This window comes from Protopterus annectens, chromosome 13.part0, assembly GCF_019279795.1.
Source record: "Protopterus annectens isolate FY-2018-M chromosome 13.part0, PAN1.0, whole genome shotgun sequence".
NCBI classification, from domain to species: Eukaryota; Metazoa; Chordata; order Ceratodontiformes; family Protopteridae; genus Protopterus; species Protopterus annectens.
In genome coordinates, this window is record NC_056747.1 from 1,334,030,508 (window position 1) to 1,334,048,939 (window position 18,432).

The following is an 18,432-nucleotide window of genomic DNA, read 5'->3' on the forward strand; positions in this document are numbered from 1 at the left end:
TCTGAGATCAGAAAAAGCTGCCAGTTAAAAAGATGGTCAAGTCAGCTATCTAAAATAAAATTTAGGTCCCATGGAGAAACAGGATTCTTAACAGAGCGTCTCTGTAGTAATGTTCTTCTTAAAAAGGCTTTACAAACTTTCTGAGCTGCTTGAGAAGTGGCGTTAAATTTCTGATGAAAGTTGAATACTGCTGCAAAATGAAGTCTTATAAATGAATAACTCAAACCTGTATCCAGTCAAGTAGGAAAAGAAGAACTGACAAAATTTAGGGTTTAAAATGTGTGTAAATCCTGATAGCTCATAGAGAGTTTTGTAATTCATGGTGAAGGGCTTTGGTGCACTAAGGATTTGGATCACACTTGGCAGGTATGAAGGGTCCCTGGTCATCAGAGGAACTAGTGGCACCATGAGGTTAGTGGGAAGGACTAATGGTCAGGATGAGGCTTACTGCATAGTCAAGGTAGGATATCCAGATGAGGCTCAAGACGCAAGGGCTTCTTTTTTTAGATGAGGCCAAAGGAGGGGGGTGCCACACTTCTCAAAGCAAAAAGAGGTCCATGAGGATCACTGTTGCTCAGCACAACATGACTTTATGTATCTCATTACGAGGGTATAAGACAGACGGGCATAGAGAAAAGCTGCCAGCCACTGATGAAGTGCAGTGTCCTGTGGAGCCTGTCCCTGTGGAGGGATGACAGAAAAGAAGTTGCATTTGGTGTTTGGCATTGATGCAACCACGTTGTAGAAAGGTTTTTCCCAGTGAAAGAATATCATTTTAGTTGTTATTAGACTTAGGGACCACCTATACAGCATCACAATGGACCTGATAAGCCTGTTTTTTGCTTGTTGATGTGTCACACTGCCAACATATTGTCTGTGTGAATTGATACTGGCCCTTGGGGAAACTAGTCTTGCCTGCAACACTAGGAAAACCACCCTTATTTCCAGGATTTTGATGTGTAAGACATCTTCCTGTTGAGTCCATATCCCTTGAACAGTCTGCACAGAGACTGATCTGTTTCTAATTCAGTAGCTGTTATCACCATTGAAGTTGTCTTCTGCAGGTTTTAGACAAAGAAATTGTTTGATCCATGGAATCTCCAAGTGGAAACCACTGAACATAAAGGGTCCACTGTAAAACTATCATTTGAAAACTTGTTAAGGTACCATTTAAGTAATAGCTGCCATGAGTCTTCGCACTTTGAACATTAGTGCAGCTGTTGGTGAAGAAAGCTGTAACAGAAGCTTGACTGCACACTGCAAGGAAGATATTTTGTCTTCTGGTAATCTGACCAACTTTTACATGGTATCTAGATGGCAGTATATATATATATATATATATATATATATATATATATATATATATATATATATATATGGGTTACCTTCAGAACATCGACAGACCATTCCATTGAAACCCATTTCACTGACAGACCATCAGACCATTTCACTGACAACTATTACTTGCAGGAATTTAAGGCAAATAACAGGGATTTATCCCCCTCCCCAATGTAGTGCAACCCTGGAGTTAGTATACATAGTTGGGGGGGGTGTGGGGGGGCTATTTTGGTTTAAAAGAAGAAAATAACACAAAAAGTACAGTATTTATACAAAAATGGGGGGGGGCTTCGCCTCCCCCCCCAACTATATATAGTAACTCCAGGGTCGCACTACATTGGGGAGGGGGACAAATCTCTGTTATTTGCCTTAAATTCCTGCATTTACTAGTTGTCAGTGAAATGGGTTTCAATTAAATGGTCTGTCGATGTTCTGAAGGTAACCCATATATATATGTATATATATATATATATATATATATATATATATATATATATATATGTATATATATATATATATATATATATATATGTATATATATATATATATATATATATATATATATATATATAAAGATTTTCCTATGGCCCAACTTAGACTTTGTAGTGTTCACTGATATTTCCAGGGAAAGGCAACATTTAGTAATGAATTTTTTGAGGTAGAGATGAGGACCCAGTTGTCTAGATATGGGAAGATTCTTAGTCCCCTAAGTCTCATGAGCTACTACCCCTTCCATGCACACAAAGAGGGTTGTGTTGAGACCAAACATCAGCACCCTGAATGGGCAATGACTGTCTCCTATCCAGAACTGCAGAAATTTCCTGGAAGCCTCAGCTATTTTTATATGCAGGTAGGTATCTTGGAGGTATATAGAGCACATCCAGTCTCCCTCCTGTAGGCAAGGAAGAATCACTTGCACCATCATCATCCAGAATTTGGATTTACGTACATATTTATGTAGAAAAATTGGCCTGAGGTCAGGTCCTTGGTCTTTATGGGACTTAAAAAGAATCCAAAATAAACTCAAGGCCCTTTCAAGTCTGGTTGGACCTCTTCGATGCCTTTCTTTTCCAGGAGGGTGTTCACCTTTAGCTGTGCTGTTTGGTTGTTTTTTTTTTTAAGATGGCATGTCTGGTAATGATGGAATGGTTGGCTGGATTTTATCCAAAAAAAGGTATTGTACAGTATCTCCCTTACCTTTCTGTCTTGTGTGATGGCCAGCCACAATCGTAAATGCAGGGATAGTCAGCCTTGACTTTATCAACAGTGCACCAGCTGGGAAAGTCTTCTGGAGTAATGTTTGCTGCTTACTTGGGGTAGGGAAATGGAACGTCTGACTCAGTGATCCTTGCAGGCAGCCTCTGTTGTAGAAGCGCTTACCAGAATTTATAACATAAAAGTTTTCAAAGGTTTGCTGTTGGCAATAACAAAAATCATACACTTTAACACTCATTTGTCATCAAGAAATGGACATCTGTGGGGCAGTGACCTCAACAGCAGGAAGCATCATCTGTGGGGCAGTGACCTCAACAGCAGGAAGCATCATCTGTGGGGCAGTGACCTCAACAGCAGGAAGCATCATCTGTGGGGCAGTGACCTCAACAGCAGGAAGCATCATCTGTGGGGCAGTGACCTCAATAGCAGGAAGCATCATCTGTGGGGCAGTGACCTCAACAGCAGGAAGCATCATCTGTGGGGCAGTGACCTCAACAGCAGGAAGCATCATCTGTGGGGCAGTGACCTCAATAGCAGGAAGCATCATCTGTGGGGCAGTGACCTCAACAGCAGGAAGCATCATCTGTGGGGCAGTGACCTCAACAGCAGGAAGCATCATCTGTGGGGCAGTGACCTCAACAGCAGGAAGCATCATCTGTGGGGCAGTGACCTCAATAGCAGGAAGCATCATCTGTGGGACAGTGACCTCAACAGCAGGAAGCATCATCTGTGGGGCAGTGACCTCAACAGCAGGAAGCATCATCTGTGGGGCAGTGACCTCAACAGTAGGAAGCATTTGGCCTTCTTGGTCACTCTTGAGCAGTTTCTCCTTCATGCTGGGTCTGAAGAAGGATTCTCCATCAAAGGGGTCACTGGTGAAGGATGCCCTGAAGTGTCTGCAGAGCCACACAATCTGAACTAGGCCTGCCTCCTCATGGTTACTCCTGTCCAGGAAGCTCTAGCTGCTTCATCGGCTGCACTGTGAATGGGCCCCATGGACAATAATGTGAGAGTCTGCACCGTTGCCACCTGTGAATCTAACAATGAATATCACCACACAGAACTTTGTCTCAGTAAACCAAGGGTCTTTTCCACAATCCCCTATTGAAAAAGAGTCCTATATATCTAGTTTTAAGGGCCGTAATAGTGAATGTGTCTGATGTAAATGCACACTTCCCCATGTAGTCTACTGACCAAGAATCTCTATTTACTATGGTAGATGAACTGCAGGGCTCTTAAAAAGAAGTTATGTACCTACCACAACATTCCATGTTTGTTATCCTTCATCTCGCCTTCCTTCTTGCTGGTTGGGTTCGGAGCTGATCCTTGGCTCCAACCCGGCCGATTTACTATAGCTCGAGAGCTTTTACTGGCTCAAGGCTAACCCCTATCCCAACATGCCTAGCAGTAGCTACCCAGATCTCATTTGTAATAGCCCACGCTAGACATACATAGTAAAAAACTATTTTTTACTAAGCTCCTAAGCATTTAAGATAAGAAGGAAAGAGGAACAAAACAAGGCATGGTAAACTCAGCCAGTGTAACCAATAAAGGAGCTCCTCTCGAACCTCCAGGAAGGGGGAAGGAGGGTGGGACGCAAGAAGGAAAGTGAGATCAAGGACAACAAACATGGAACGTTAAGGTAGGTACATAACTTCTTTGTTATGTTGTCCCATCTCGCCTTCATTCTTGCTGGTTGGGACCGCGTCCCCAGCACCTGGTTCTTGGGTGGCTCACTGGAACAAACTCTTCAGGACCATGGAACCAAAGGATGCCCTACTCTGGGAGACCACATCCACTTTGTAATGAGTGATAAAGGTATGAGGATTTGCCCAAGTTGCTGCTGCACAGATTGAATCTAAAGACAATTTAACTTGGAAGGCAACAGAGGTGGCTAAGGCCCTGGTTGAATGTCCTCTAGGCCTTCCTGGGAGAGTCTTTAATGCAAATCATATGAATAACTGATTGTGTCCGACAGCCATTTTGATATGGTCACTTTGGAAACTGGATAACCTTGTTTATTGTCAGCAAAGGATACAAACAATTGGTCTGATTTTCTAAGGTCTTTGGTCCTGTGTAAATAAAAATGTAATTGTCTATGAACATCCAATTGGTAGAGTCTATACTCTGCCTTGTTGCTGCAATTGGGGAAGAACACAGGAATCTCAATGGACTGATTTAAGTTATACTCTGAACATACCTTTGGCAAGAAGGAAGGATTGGTCCTAAGAACGACTATTTTGTGAAAAATGAGATACGGTGGGTGAATAAACAAAGCATGTAATTCAAAAACCCGTCTAGCTGAGGTTATAGCAACCAAGAATAGGGTTTTGCAAGATAGAAATTTTAGGGGACAAGATGCTGCTGATTCAAAAGGTGGCGGAACCATGGAAGCTAAAACCAAGTTTAGGTCCCGGGAGGGGTTCTCTTACCAGGGGGCCGTAAAAGAGTTGTACCTCGTAAGAATGCTCTGCACAACTTATGGGACATGATGTTCGAACCCAAGTCTCTTACATGAAAATTGGAGATGGCAGCTAGTTGGACCCTAATAGTAGCTGGAGCTGCCCCTTTTTCAAAGGTTTTTGCCAGAAAGTCAAGAATCTTGTGAACAGGAGCAGTGAAGGGATCAATATCATTACTCTTCGCCCAATAAGAGAACCTCTTCCATTTGCTAGTGTAAATCCTCCTAGTAGTGGGCTTGTGAGAGGACACTAGGATGTGTTGTACAACAGGGGAAATGTTTGGGAGCCTGGCTAAGACTGGAAGTGGAGGAACCAAGCAGTCAGCTTGAGAGTTTGGAGGGAAGGATGAAGCCCGCCCGACTGATGCATCAGGAGGTCCAGAACTGGTTCCAGTATCCAAGGCTCCAGTTGAAGATGATTGCGAAGAAGTGGGAACTATATCTGATGAGGCCAGTAAGGAGCAATGAGGATGAGTTTGCAAGCCAGAGACTTTGTTTTCTGAAGTACCTTTGGAATTAGAGGGAAAGGCGGAAAGGCATAGAGTAGTCCCAGTGGCCAATTGTGAACAAGTGCATCCCTGAGTGACTGTCCCAGAGGGAGGACTAGGGCGAAGTAGCTGCTGCATTTGCTGTTGATGGGAGTGGCAAAATTATCACAGCATGGCCCCATTTGCAAAAAAATCAAGTCCGCAACTTCTTGCTTCAGGACCACTTATGATGCATGAGGATAGCCCTGCTGAGCCTGTCTGCTATCACGCTAGATTTTCTGGAAATCAGAAAATGTTGGAAAGACATCACCCATTGCCATACTCGAAGCGACTCCCTACACAAGGGGTAAGATCTGGTTCTACCCTGCTTGTTGATGTAGCATACCACTGACATATTGTCTGTCTGAATTGCAATGGTCCCGGTAGGTAGAGAGTCTTGAAGTGCTTGCAACACCAGAAGCACCACTCTCATCTCTAGAACACTGATGTGCAAATAGTACTAATGGGGTTGCCACATTCCTTGGACAGTCTGTCCCAGATAATGCCCCCCCCCCACCCTATCTGGGAAGCATCCATGGTCACTGTGGCTACAGAATGGGGGTCTAGAAAGGGTCTGCCCAGAGTCACCTGGGGAGATACAACTCACCATACTAAGCCCTTTTTGCAATTTTCCATGATCAAGATCATGTGTAACACTGGTAAATCCTAGAAAGACCACTGAGCGAAAAGAAGCCACTGCATAATCCACATGTGGAAGTGTGCCAAAGGAACTAGTGTAATTGCAGCAGCCATTGAGCCCAAGACTTGTAAAACTTCTCTTGCCTGAACTCTTGTCTTTTTCATGAGAAATGAAACTTGCTGATGAATGGTTGACACCCTTTTTTGAGGCAGTTTTATTATCATGCGTCTTGTATCTAAGTCTGCCCCTATAAAGGTAATAGATTGACATGGCAGACTTTTCATAGTTTATGGTGATGCATAACTGGGAACAAGTTTGGATTGTGTAGTCCCGTGCTTTGATCAGTTGATGCTCAGCTGTAGCAGTGAGGAGCCAGTCATCTAGATATAGATAGACCTGTAATCCTAGACACCTTAGATGAGCTGTGACCACTGCCATACACTTGGTGAACATCCTGGGGGCTGTGGTGAGACCAAATGGCAAGGCTCTGAACTGATAATGACTGGCTCCCAGCCAGAAGTGTAGAAATCTCCTGGATTGCCTGTCCATTTTTATGTGGTAGTACACGTCCTGGAGATCTATGGAGCACATCCAATTGTTCTGACCCAAGAAGGGAAGAATGGACTGCAGTGTTACTATCCAGAACTTGGTCTTTTTTACCGATTGGTTTATCTTGCTGAGATCCAAAATGGGTCTCCAGTCCCCTGTCTTTTTTGGAACTAAAAAGAACCTTGAGTAAGTTCCGGATCCGATTTGGTCTGCGGGGACTTCTTGGCTGGCTCTTTCTTCTAGCAATCTTTGAACCTCTAGGATTGCGAGATCCCGAAGAGTGGGTGGAACATCTGGGATAGAAAGTTTTTCTTTTGAGGGGTAATGAGAAAAAGGAATTTTGTAACCTCTGGATATTATCAGCAGTACCCACATTTCTCTTGTGATACTTTGCCAGGCTGCTGGGTACAGTGATAGTCTTCCCCCGACTGACTCCAGAGGTGGACAGTCAGGACTCCCTTCAGGAGTGCTGGGAAGGGCCTAGCAGAGAATGTATCTCTGTCACCCTGCTGTTGTGGACCCCCGCTGCCATGAGGGCAGCATCTTCCATTGTTGTTTTCCCCTCTGCCCCTGGGGGAAAAATCTCCCCATATGTCAGGCAAAGCTCCCTGGGATTTTTGGAACCACTTCTTTCCACTCTTCTGACCTTTAGGATAGGGTCTAGATTGAGTGGAAAAATGGACACCTACAGCAGAGAGCATCTTGCCATCCTGTTCACACCTGGTGAGAGTCTCTTTTACCTGAGGCCCGAACAAGGATGAGCCATTGAAGGGGGTGCTGGTAAATGAAGACTTAAAATGTTCCGCAAACTGACAAAGGCACATCCAGGAGTGTCTCTGCAAAGCTACTCTGGTACCTGCTGCCCTACTTGCTCCATCTGCCGCATAAGAAATGAGCCTCATGGAGGAGTTAACTACAGAGGTCAAGGTCGCAAACTGGGAAGCTGCCATGTTTGCAACTCCCTCAGCTGTAGGATCATGTAGGATATCTCCTAGCTCCTTCAGGAGATCCCTCTGAAGTTGTGTGAAGTGTGACAAGTAATTCAGCGACCTGAGAGTAAAGGTCACTGAAGAGAACATACGCTTCTCATACCTGTCCATCATACGAGACCCCTGTTCGGTGGATGGACAGATGAAGAAGTTTCTGCAAGTTCCTTCTTAGTGGCTGCTGCCACCACCATGGCATCAACAGGGACCCCTTTGGAAAGGAAAGACGCAGTAATAAATTTATTCGGTCTCCTCAGAACTGGTTCCATGGTCTCTGGAGTGCTCCATGCCATTCAACTCACTACAGACAAAAGTGGGTCAAAAGACAGAGACACCCAAGAGGTGGAGATTTAGGAACCAAATGCATCCAGTTAGACAGACTCATCCTCAGAAGGGGCTAGGGACTTCCAGCCACCCCTCTGTCTAAGGATTTCCAAGATGTCTGAAAAGGACGCATCTCAGAGGGGGACCGTGGGAACCCTTCCGATTCATCCAAGTCTGTATCAGAGGTGATAGACTCAGGGGAGTCTAGATGCTTCCTCTTACATCTTTTCTTCTGAGGGACTGCCTCCGAATGTTCAGGGGAGGTTTCAGAAGAGGTGGGATCACCCAATGGAGCATCCTGGGGCACAGGTTCCCTATACTTGAAGGCAGGAGGAGGATCAAAGGCAGGCACAGGCACCGAGGGAAAAGGAGCCAATGGAGCCAAGGGTGGAGCAGTCTCATTTGACAGCATATTCCTCATCACCTTGAACGTGCCACGGTCCCAAGTTGAAGGAGCCACCGGCTCCAAAGAGCCTGGAAATCTCCTGCAAACTGGGAGTGACGGCTCTGAGGCCGATGTGGGAGCTGAGCTCACCTGCGCCAAAGCTCTGAGAGGGAGAGTGGGGTTGGACAAAGGTCTGATGCCACTTCCCCCCTCGGAGCTGGCGAGAGAGCTTCTGTGCCCAGATCCCTCGACGACTGAGACATCGAGGAGATCAAAGCTGTTGTTGGAGCCGATAAATGAGAAGTAACCAGAGCCAACGGTTCCACCCCCACGACCTCCATGCACTCCAGCTGTGAGCTCAAGAGAGTTGGAGGAACCGATGGAGAAGCTGGATGGCCCAAAGGAGCCAATTCCTTATGCGCTGGGCTCGATAGTAATTTAGCAAGTGCCTGTAACTTGAGGAGCCTGTTGAACACTCTCTCCATGTCATTATCTGAAAGCCTGGAGGATCGAGAGGAGTGCAAAGAGGACCAGTGACTGCCCACTCCAGGTTGCAGCAGAGGAGATTGTGGAGCAGATAGCACCGGCTTCAAGGAAGAAGATCTTGTTCTCTTATGACTGTCTCCGAGGACACAGTTGGAGCCACCGGAGACTTAGCTTTGTCAGAGCCAACACTGGGAGCCGAAGGTTTTTCAGTGGATTTTATCTGTTCTGAACTCAGAACCCATGGCTTAGTGTGCTTTTCAGACACTTTAGCTGGCTGAGGACCCTGAGACAATGAATCTTGAGGGTTCTTGAGAAGGTCATGCAAAATTAAATTATTTCTTCTCTCCTGCAGGACAGATTGAGCATGAGTCCTGCAGGTGAACAGTCCCTAAACAATATACAGAACTCATGTGCCTGCCTGTAAGGGACATTTTTTGGCAACACAAGTTGCATTTTTTTGAACCCAGAGGGTTTCTACTCTTTGGACATAGCGTAAATTCTTTCCACAACACTAGAAAAAAACAAAGCTATAAGCTAACAGCACACAACAACTAACTACAACAAGGCTGTAAAGGCTAGCCCAAACAACAATAAAAGAGAAACTTTTTTTTTTTAAAAGAGAGAAGAAAAAAGGGGAAGGGCCTCTAACTTAAATGACTACTCCCCCAATAGGAGAGCCTCTAACTTAAATGGCTATCCCAGCAAGGGTGGGGAAAGAGAAGAAGAACCCTCTAATTTAAACGGGTCCAAGGGAAAAGCATGGCCTGCGGAGAAAACAATGGCCAAAAAATACCCACAACAAGAAGAGGAAGGGATTGTTAGTCTAACAAGGGGCAGTATACACTCTAACGAGATAATACAACCACAAAAACCTAGAAAAGGATAACAATTAAGTGAAAAAAGCCCAAAGTACTTAGCCTGAACCAGTAGTCACAATCTTGACGCTGCAAGCGGCAAATGAGATCTGGGTAGCTACTGCTAGGCATGTTGGGATAGGAGTTAGCCTTCAGCCAGTAAAAGCTCTCGAGCTATAGTAAATCAGCTGAGTCGGAGCTGACGATTAGCTCAGAACCCAACCAGCAAGAACAAAGGCAAGATGGAACAACATAACATCAATGCTTTCCTGTTTCCTAGCTGCTGTTACAATGGTGAAATCATAACATCAGCTATAAAACCCTTTGTAGATGCTGCTGTTTTGATTAAATCTGCAAGGGTAGTCTTCCTCCAATGAAATATGTCCCTGGGTGCCCAGGGGATCTTGTCTGACCCATGAAATATAGGTTCAGGTATATCAAGTTATTACCAAGCCCTTTCACATCAAAATATATCTGGCAGTCTGCTGGACGAACAACCTGGGAGAGCAGATAGGGGAGTCCCAAAGGTCTCCTGCAGGATCTCCTCATTGTGAGAGGTGGGAGTGGGGTTCTACAGCCCAAGAAACCCTCTACCTCATCAATTCCAAGATTTCCCCAAATCTGGGATACTTTGAAGGGCACTATGCAAAACCATCTCCTTCAATAGTTTTAGTACCTTGTGTGGGACTCCAGTGGGGGTTCAAAGTGCCTCCTTTTGCAATGCTGCTTCCAAGGAATACCCAGTGTGGACTAATCTGTTAGCTCTAAAAAAAACTCTTCTCCTAGTGGATGAGATCTACAAGAATTTGCAGAACTGACTGTGTCTCCCTGGGACATGAATATAAGACTCAAGGCTCCAAAGTCTCTCTGGGACATGAATGTAGGACTCAGGGCTCCAAAACTGGGGATATCACAAGATGTAGTCTAGGTAGAGGGTGTATCCCCAGTAATCATCAACCTACCAGGTTGCCCATTGAAACCTGAAAGCTGAGGTCAAGCCTGTCAGTACTGAGGCCATCTGTGCCATGGCAAATGCCAACCCACATGTGGTCAGCACTGAGGACATGGTTTTGACAATGGTGGAAACTGAAAACACAACTAGAACCAAGAATGGTTTAACTTTGGGGTTGAATGCCAATGATTCCTACACCAAAATGTTCCTTAGTGTGTCTGAGCTAATCCTGGTACCAGTGAATTAATAATGAGCCTAGGGTGCCTAGTGCCACCCAACATCAAAGGGGTCAGTACTAGAGCACTGGAACCGAAAACTCTTGAGTTCAGAAAACTCACTGTGCTGAAACTGCACCCAGAGAAGGACATTGGAAGTGGAAAGAACTGTTTTTTAATTATCTGCTTAGAAAAGCAGGACACCCATCTCACTATGGGCCTGACAAAGGCCCTCATTTAGTTATATGAGAAGAAGCTGACAAGAATCCAAATACTTATACAGCTCTCCAAAGAGAAGTTACCTAGTCTCTTTCTGAGACAGGGGAGAGAAACCACTGTCACTGCCAAATGGGAGGCTCCTAATGGGGAAATTTCTTGTCTGAAGAAGTTTGCTAAATTAAGTAAACGGAAGCACTAATTTTACCTCACTTGTGGCTTGGAGTTGTTTGTTTTCTTCATTTGGGGATTTGCAGTTCAGTTTGTGTTTGTGTTTGTCCTTTACTATTTTGACTGGAGAAATATCTATTCTGGGAATTTTAGTGAATGGAGACCTACATCTAATCTCCTCTTTTTATAGCTTTTTCCTCTTCTGCAGGAAGGCAAACCTTTAATATTAATTTATTTCTGTGCTCATGCAGCATTCTAGCACCAAAACATTTACAGGCTCACTTCACAGAAATTGTGTGTGTCCTGGGTGGGATTTTGTGTCCACATCAACTACAGCTTTTAAAGCTCAAGCTTGTTTTTGTCTAAGATATCAGCAAAAAAAAAAAAAAAAAAAAACACTTTTTCAAAGCTCTAACCAACACAACAACAGCTAAAACAGCTTACCTTGAAAAAGTGGCTAAAATGCACTGTTAAACAACTTCACTAAAGTATCTGAAAAAAAGAAACAAACAGATCCTAACTTTCTAACAGTACATTAGCATAAACTAAAAATCAATTATTAAAGACAGTAAACTAACCTTGAAAGGCTTGAATTTAAATGTCTTACAGACTAAAGTTAATAAAAGGAAAAAGTCAGGCCTAGTGCAGGATAATAAGTCTGAAAGGAAAAAAAAATTTGAAATAAAGTAAAAAAAACTGCTAACTTTGACTTGTGCACTAAAATAAAGCTAGCAACAACTTTTAAGACAAGGAAAAAATAAAAGAGGTAATAAACTACAACTTATCACATGACGAAGCAGGAGCTACTAAGATCTGCATCTGGATGTTCGAAGTGGCAGACAAGATCTTGAGCAGAGAGAAGTGAGGGGCATTGTCAGAGTTAATGTAGCAGTTCAAACTTTGATAGATGAAAATATGAGGTCATGGTCACCTTCCATGGAAAATATTTTATTTTTGAGGCTAATTTCTGTTAACATCCAGTTACCAGAGAAATTAAACAGTTATATATGCTTTGCATGAGTTTCCCTTCTATTCTGTTTTCTTCAGACTTCAATTGAGGGAGTTCCAATAACTGTGCCTTAACATTGTTAATTAGGGGATGGAACCTTAGCCAATCATGTGTACAAATGACAGAGCCTGTGGTAGCTCTAGATGACGCACCTCTGGCATTATACTAATAAACAGAATGTTTACATACCTGTGAGGCAGAAAGGAGACTCTCTAGCAAATTAGCTGTCATGTTTTGATTAGGGAACTCAGCAATCTTTTGACCCATACTATCCAACATAGTTTAAAAGAGATTTAATCATGTGAGTTTGACAATTTATATCCCTCAAGAGCAGTGTATTAGATGTATAACCTTTTTTTACCATATTAGTCTATGGATCTACGCCCTTTATTGTTATGAAGAGGGTCTGAATTAAGAACCAGTTTAGCCATCTTCTTTAAATCAACAGAGATAACTGCATGGTCAGCAATAGTGCCTTTTATGGATATATGTGTAATCCTTGTAGAATTTATCAGGCTATCTGGAGCAGGAGGCTGAGAATCAGCAGAAAGAAATGCTAAAATGAAAGCATGCTCTAAGGCTCCAAGCATGGGGGGATCCAAATATCTCCTTTGAATGTCAGAAACCTCCCTCTTTTCATTGAGAGGTTCCTTCAGTTTGGAAATGGTTTCAACAAAGGAAAGTGCTTCATAGGGAAGTCAGAGGAAAGAGTGTCATTCTTATTTGGCTCATAGTCCAAAGGAAAGGGAATTTATGAGGGCAAGTCCAAACCCTGTGTATCTGTAACATCCTGTTCCCCAGAAGAAGGAAGAGATGTTTGTCCTACTTGTAAGAGATATATGTATCTTTTAACAATCCGTGAGCAACAGTAAACCAATCAATCTGGGAAGTCTGAGTAATAGGTCTTTCAGAGGAAGCTTTCCTAGGAGTAGAAGTTGGAGATGAACGTTTTTTTTTTTTTGTTGTTGCCTTTTCCATGGGATTTCCACCAGAAGCTTCTGTGGTAAGGGACAAAACTCCACTCTACACCCTTCATCATCAAAAATAATGTCAGTTGGTTTAAGGGTGTCAGTGTTCAATAGTCAATAGGACAAGAAGGAACGGTGGTCAATGGCCATGAATTTGCATTTTTCTCTGGTCTTCATGGCCTACAAAGGGGCAATACTAGAGGACCTGGTGGTACCAAAGTGCCTCACAATGATATGCCATCTCTGACTTTGAAGAAATAAAGGTCCTATATGAGCCATCCACTTATACTGGCACCTTGTCCCCACACTTCCTTTTAGTAAAAGAGTCAGGCACCATAGCAGAAGAAGCAGATGACCAAATGGCATACACCAAGACAGACAACCTGTTGTTTTCTGAATAATGATTGAGGTTCCTTCAGCAGCTTCTTAATGAATTATGAGCAAATCCCTGTAAGGCATTGCAGGATTTTAAGCTGTACTGAACCCCTAAACAAAACAGACAACTCCACTGGTAGTTTCAGTAGTGAATCTTTCTACCACAATCATATTTTCCCATTTGGAGACAGACATAAGAGAAACTGTATTTATTTAACATTTGTTTACTGGGAAAGTTTGACTTGGAAATGAAGCCAATTTTCAGAGGAAGCCTGGGGAGAACCGCTCCAGACGCATGTCTTTGTAATGTGGGAGGAATCTGGAGTACCCGGAGAAAACCCACACGAATGCAGGGAGGACATGCAGACTCCACACAGAAGGCACTCCAGCCAAGAATTGAACTGGAGAACCTCTTGCTGTGAGGTGACAATGCTACTGCTGCACCACTGCACTGTCCAAAAATACTTCACCCATCATCAGGGAATTGAATCCTGGTCTCCTACATGGGAAGCAGGAATGAAGGAAAATATCACAAAAAACAAGAAAATTAAGAAGCAGAAGAAAGAAAGAATCCTTATGGGGTACTTATTTTCCTGAACTTTAGAGGCTGTGACTGACAAAACAGAAAACTTTTCATGACTCTGACAGATCTCTGTGCATATGAACACTGAAAGAAAATTCAGAAAGTGGTGTACACCTCACAGGGGAAGGATCTTGATCTTTGGCAGGCTGACTGAACAGATGAGGTCTTTGCAAAGAAAGTCCCAAATGTAAGGAATACTGTATCAGTGATCTAATTAAAACATCTACATTTTTGTTCAAGAGTTAAACCCCTTGAAGACATAAGAGCAGAGCTAAAGTAGCTCCAATTGCAGAAAAAGTCAAAGAGCACAGATTGCTGTGGTTCAGGCACATGTGCAGGAAAGCAGAAGGCAATCTAGTGAAGAAGATTTGGGAGAGATAGGAAGAAGGCAAGAGGAAGCAAGTGTGTCCAGCAAAGAGGTGGATGGATTGTATGAGAGATGATCTGTGATGGTCAGGCATGAGTGTTGAATAAGGTAAGGGAATGGCATTGAACAGTTGATACAATGAGCTGAGCCCATGCAGAAAATGGAAGCTGATGATGATGTTGATGGTAAGTTAAATCCATTTATGTGAAGAGAGTAGCAGAAATGGGGTATTTGATTGGCTGCATTCATAACTGGTTTCAACAATAGCTTGTTAAAATGTGAAGCAAAAAAGGTGCAGCTAGGTTAGAGCAAAGGGGGCAGCTGCCCTGACTACAGAGTATATGAGACACGATCAGCACATTCTCACCAGTCTACAGTGTATCATTTGTGGTCAGAATTGAAGCACTCAATGTCTTTAATGCCTTATCAGTATTCATTTCTGAATGCTGTAGCATTACATGTAGTACTCACTGCAGCAGCTGCTTGCTACAAGTGTAGCAAGCAGTTTGCTACAGTATAAAGGGAAAGAAGACCTTTGCTTTTTTTTTTCTTTGCTCTTCAGACTCGGGGACAGTACTGGATACAAGAATAACTGGCTATATCTCTGATATGCAAGCAAAGACGCCTAGCTATTAAAATATTTGGCAAATCAGCATAAACCTTGCTCCGTGACATAGAGATGTAAAGTTCTGACTAAGACCCAGATGATCTAAGTTCAGGTAGTAACTAAGGGACTGAAGGAGCCAGACTGGGGGAGGTGGGAATTAGCGAATGACTCCAGCTCACACGTCCTGGGGGAGGGGCGACTTCTAGGCTACTATTCAACCACCAAAAAGTGGAGGCATGTAGGTTACAAAGGCATAAAACCTAGGAACATGGTCATCGTACTATCAAGCCAGTGATAGAAAACCTCATTAGCGTATGTTTGTGTGGAAACATGCACATGCATAGGGAGAGTGTTGTGGTCCCTTAAGATAATGCAAGAGCCCATATGAGCCACACACAGTTGGAGTTAGGTCCAAGAGAAATACACTAATAACCTGTTAAACCAGCTAAATGAACAGATCAACTTCATGGCTGCATAGAAGATGACCCTACCTTTCAGCTCTCACACATGTATTAGGGATACCCATAACATATCACAAGAAGGCAGAGATTAAGGTAGTTAAATCCAAAATTACTTTTTAAAGTTTAGAGTTTTAAACCTTTGATTTCAAATGGTGCTGCACTCACATATAAAGAAAAATACACTTTATTTTCAGTAACCTCTATTTTTTTTGGAAATGTCAAGCTTTTAATTTCTCTCTCTCTCTCTCTCCACAGGCTACATTCAAAGGCTGGATGGATATCATGTATGCAGCAGTGGATTCTCGTGAGGTAATGTTGTGGTTTCCTGGCCTTGATACTACCTATTTGTAAGTTGTAGTATGCTCAGGTTACAGGGCACAGTTTATTTCTTAGTGTCATTTCAGACCTTTTAAGGATCGCTAACAATACAATGAAAAAACATGTGAATGACCTGAAGACTGATGATGCTTGCCCAAGCTAGCTTACCTAAAAATGAAAATTCAGAAAATGATTCTGTTGACATATATTTACTTCTTGTTCTCTAACACTACAGGCTTGTAATACACAATTCAGAGTAACGGGAGGTGGAACTTTGAAACCAGGCCATAAAAAAATGAGATGGAGCCAAGCTGATGAAATAGATTTGATGACTTGCACTTTTGCTCAAACTTGCTTCAGTAAATTTGCTATCAATGCAATACCTCCTGGCAATGAAATTTCATTATTTGAGAATGGTATTACTAAAAGTAAACAGAGTAAAATAAGCCAGTTGCCCTGAGAAATGATATGCAAATAGTATATTTCATATGCTTGAGTATGTGGCAATACCTGGTTTACTACAGTAAATACAAATAAAGGATTACACATTTCTGGCCAACTTCCCGTTAAGTTATATTAGTCCTAATGTGGTAATGTGGGTAAAGAATAAAAAATAAGGAACTGATTCCAGTAGCATAAAGGGAGATGGACAACTGTGGTAAAAAAAAGAGGTCAGTACTTCATCTGGCAGTGTAGAGAATTAAAGCTCTGGTCTGTTAAAAAGCTGCTTCCTATAGTCAAGGGTACCAGGTTTGAAACCTTTCACCTCAGTTTGTCTACTCATCATTATCAACCATCTTCCATTTTCTACATGGGGTTGGGGTGTCATGTCAACTGTCGATATCTCTCTCAGCTCAATGCCACTTTTCTACTCTCATCAACAGGCATGCCTTGATTGTAGCATGTCTTCTTTCACATAGTACACCTCTTTGCTGGGTGCCCATGTTTTGTCTTGCTTTCTTCCTGTCTGTCACAAACCATCTTCATTAGATTGTCTTCTGCTTTTCTGCATGTGCCGAAACCCCCGTAATCTGTGCTCTTTGACCTCCTCTTCAATTCGAGTTACTTTGGCTTCTACTCATTCAACCGTTTGCATCCTACCACCTGCTTGGGCACTTCATCTCCAGCACCTCTAGCTGTTCACTACCCCGGACACTCTATGCCAGTTGGCTACAGCCTCTCTGATTCCAGCTTTGAACTCCTCATTCAGACTGTGTTTCTCCATAACCACCCCTCACAGATACTTGAAGCTGTTAACCTGTTCTAGCATTTTTCCTTCTATCTCAGTTCTCAGCTTCTTCTGATTTTCGCCTTTGCTGCCATTACAACTGTCTTATCTGTACTCAGTTTCATCTCACATGTCTTTAGTTTTGCATTCCATTCACTTACCCTTTGCTGAAATTCTAATTGTCTGCCTGCATAATGCAACTTTGTTGATCTGTGCCCTCTGACCTATTTGCTGAACCCTGGTTCACACGTACTCCCACTGGGAACCCCTATGTGAGATCAAACGCTGTTTGAACATGAGTCATTGGGTCATTCTACATAGCCTCCGGTAATTCTACCATTGTTTTTGGGGTTTCAAACCATCGCAGACTGCCAAAATAAGCTTTCTTGGACCTTGTCATATGCTTTCTCAAAGTCTAGGAATGCCCAATTAGACTCTTTCCTCATTTCTAGCTTCTTCTCAACTATCTCATCACTACTTATTTCTATCCCACCGCTCAGGTCTTGTATAACATGCACCCAATTCTCACCTCTCTCTAGTTACTCTGACATATCCCCCAGCCTATTCACGCCAAACACACTGCTATATGACAAATATAAGTTACTTCCTCTTGGAAAAGTTACCTTAAACAATATACCTCTCAACAACTGCCCGAAAAGAATTTGGCCACCCCTGAATGATCCTCATATGCAATCCAAGCTAAGCCAGTGTGGAGACATCCACCCAAACCCAGGACTTGAAACTCCTGCTTTCAGCCCTTCCAGCTCATACAAAACACTTAATATTACAACCCTCAACCTGCAAAGTGTAAGAAACTAAATACCAGAATTCCATGCCTGGATAACACTAAATAAGCCAGATATAATAGCAGCAACTGAAACTTGGTTGAAACCATACATAAAAGATAAATTCCTTCCCCCAGGCTACAGTTATCTAAGGGATGACAGACCACACAAAAGAGGAGGAGGTATCGCCATACTCTAGCCAAGTACCTACTCAATTTTTCCTTATTCATTTTCCACAGCAGAGATACTAATATAATTCTTAAGGTTGAATAATTCCAAGAATCTCTGCATCACAGCTTTATGTATTCCCCCAGACGATAACATTTCCCTGCTAGAAGACATTCTTGCCTGGATATCAAACAATATAAAAAAAGAAACAATTATCCTTGGAGACGTAAACTTAAACTGGTCA

The 18,432-nt window shown here is 42.9% G+C and overlaps 1 protein-coding gene across 1 annotated transcript in view; it reads left to right on the forward strand.

Moving 5' to 3' along the window:
- LOC122788286 (sodium channel protein type 4 subunit alpha-like) overlaps positions 1-18,432 on the forward strand; it is a 1,768,016-nt gene that overhangs the window by 1,607,957 nt on the left and 141,627 nt on the right. The window contains exon 23 of the mRNA XM_044055359.1: positions 15,945-15,998. Coding sequence (XP_043911294.1) covers positions 15,945-15,998 — 54 coding nt within the window. The remainder of the gene's footprint in view (positions 1-15,944; positions 15,999-18,432) is intronic.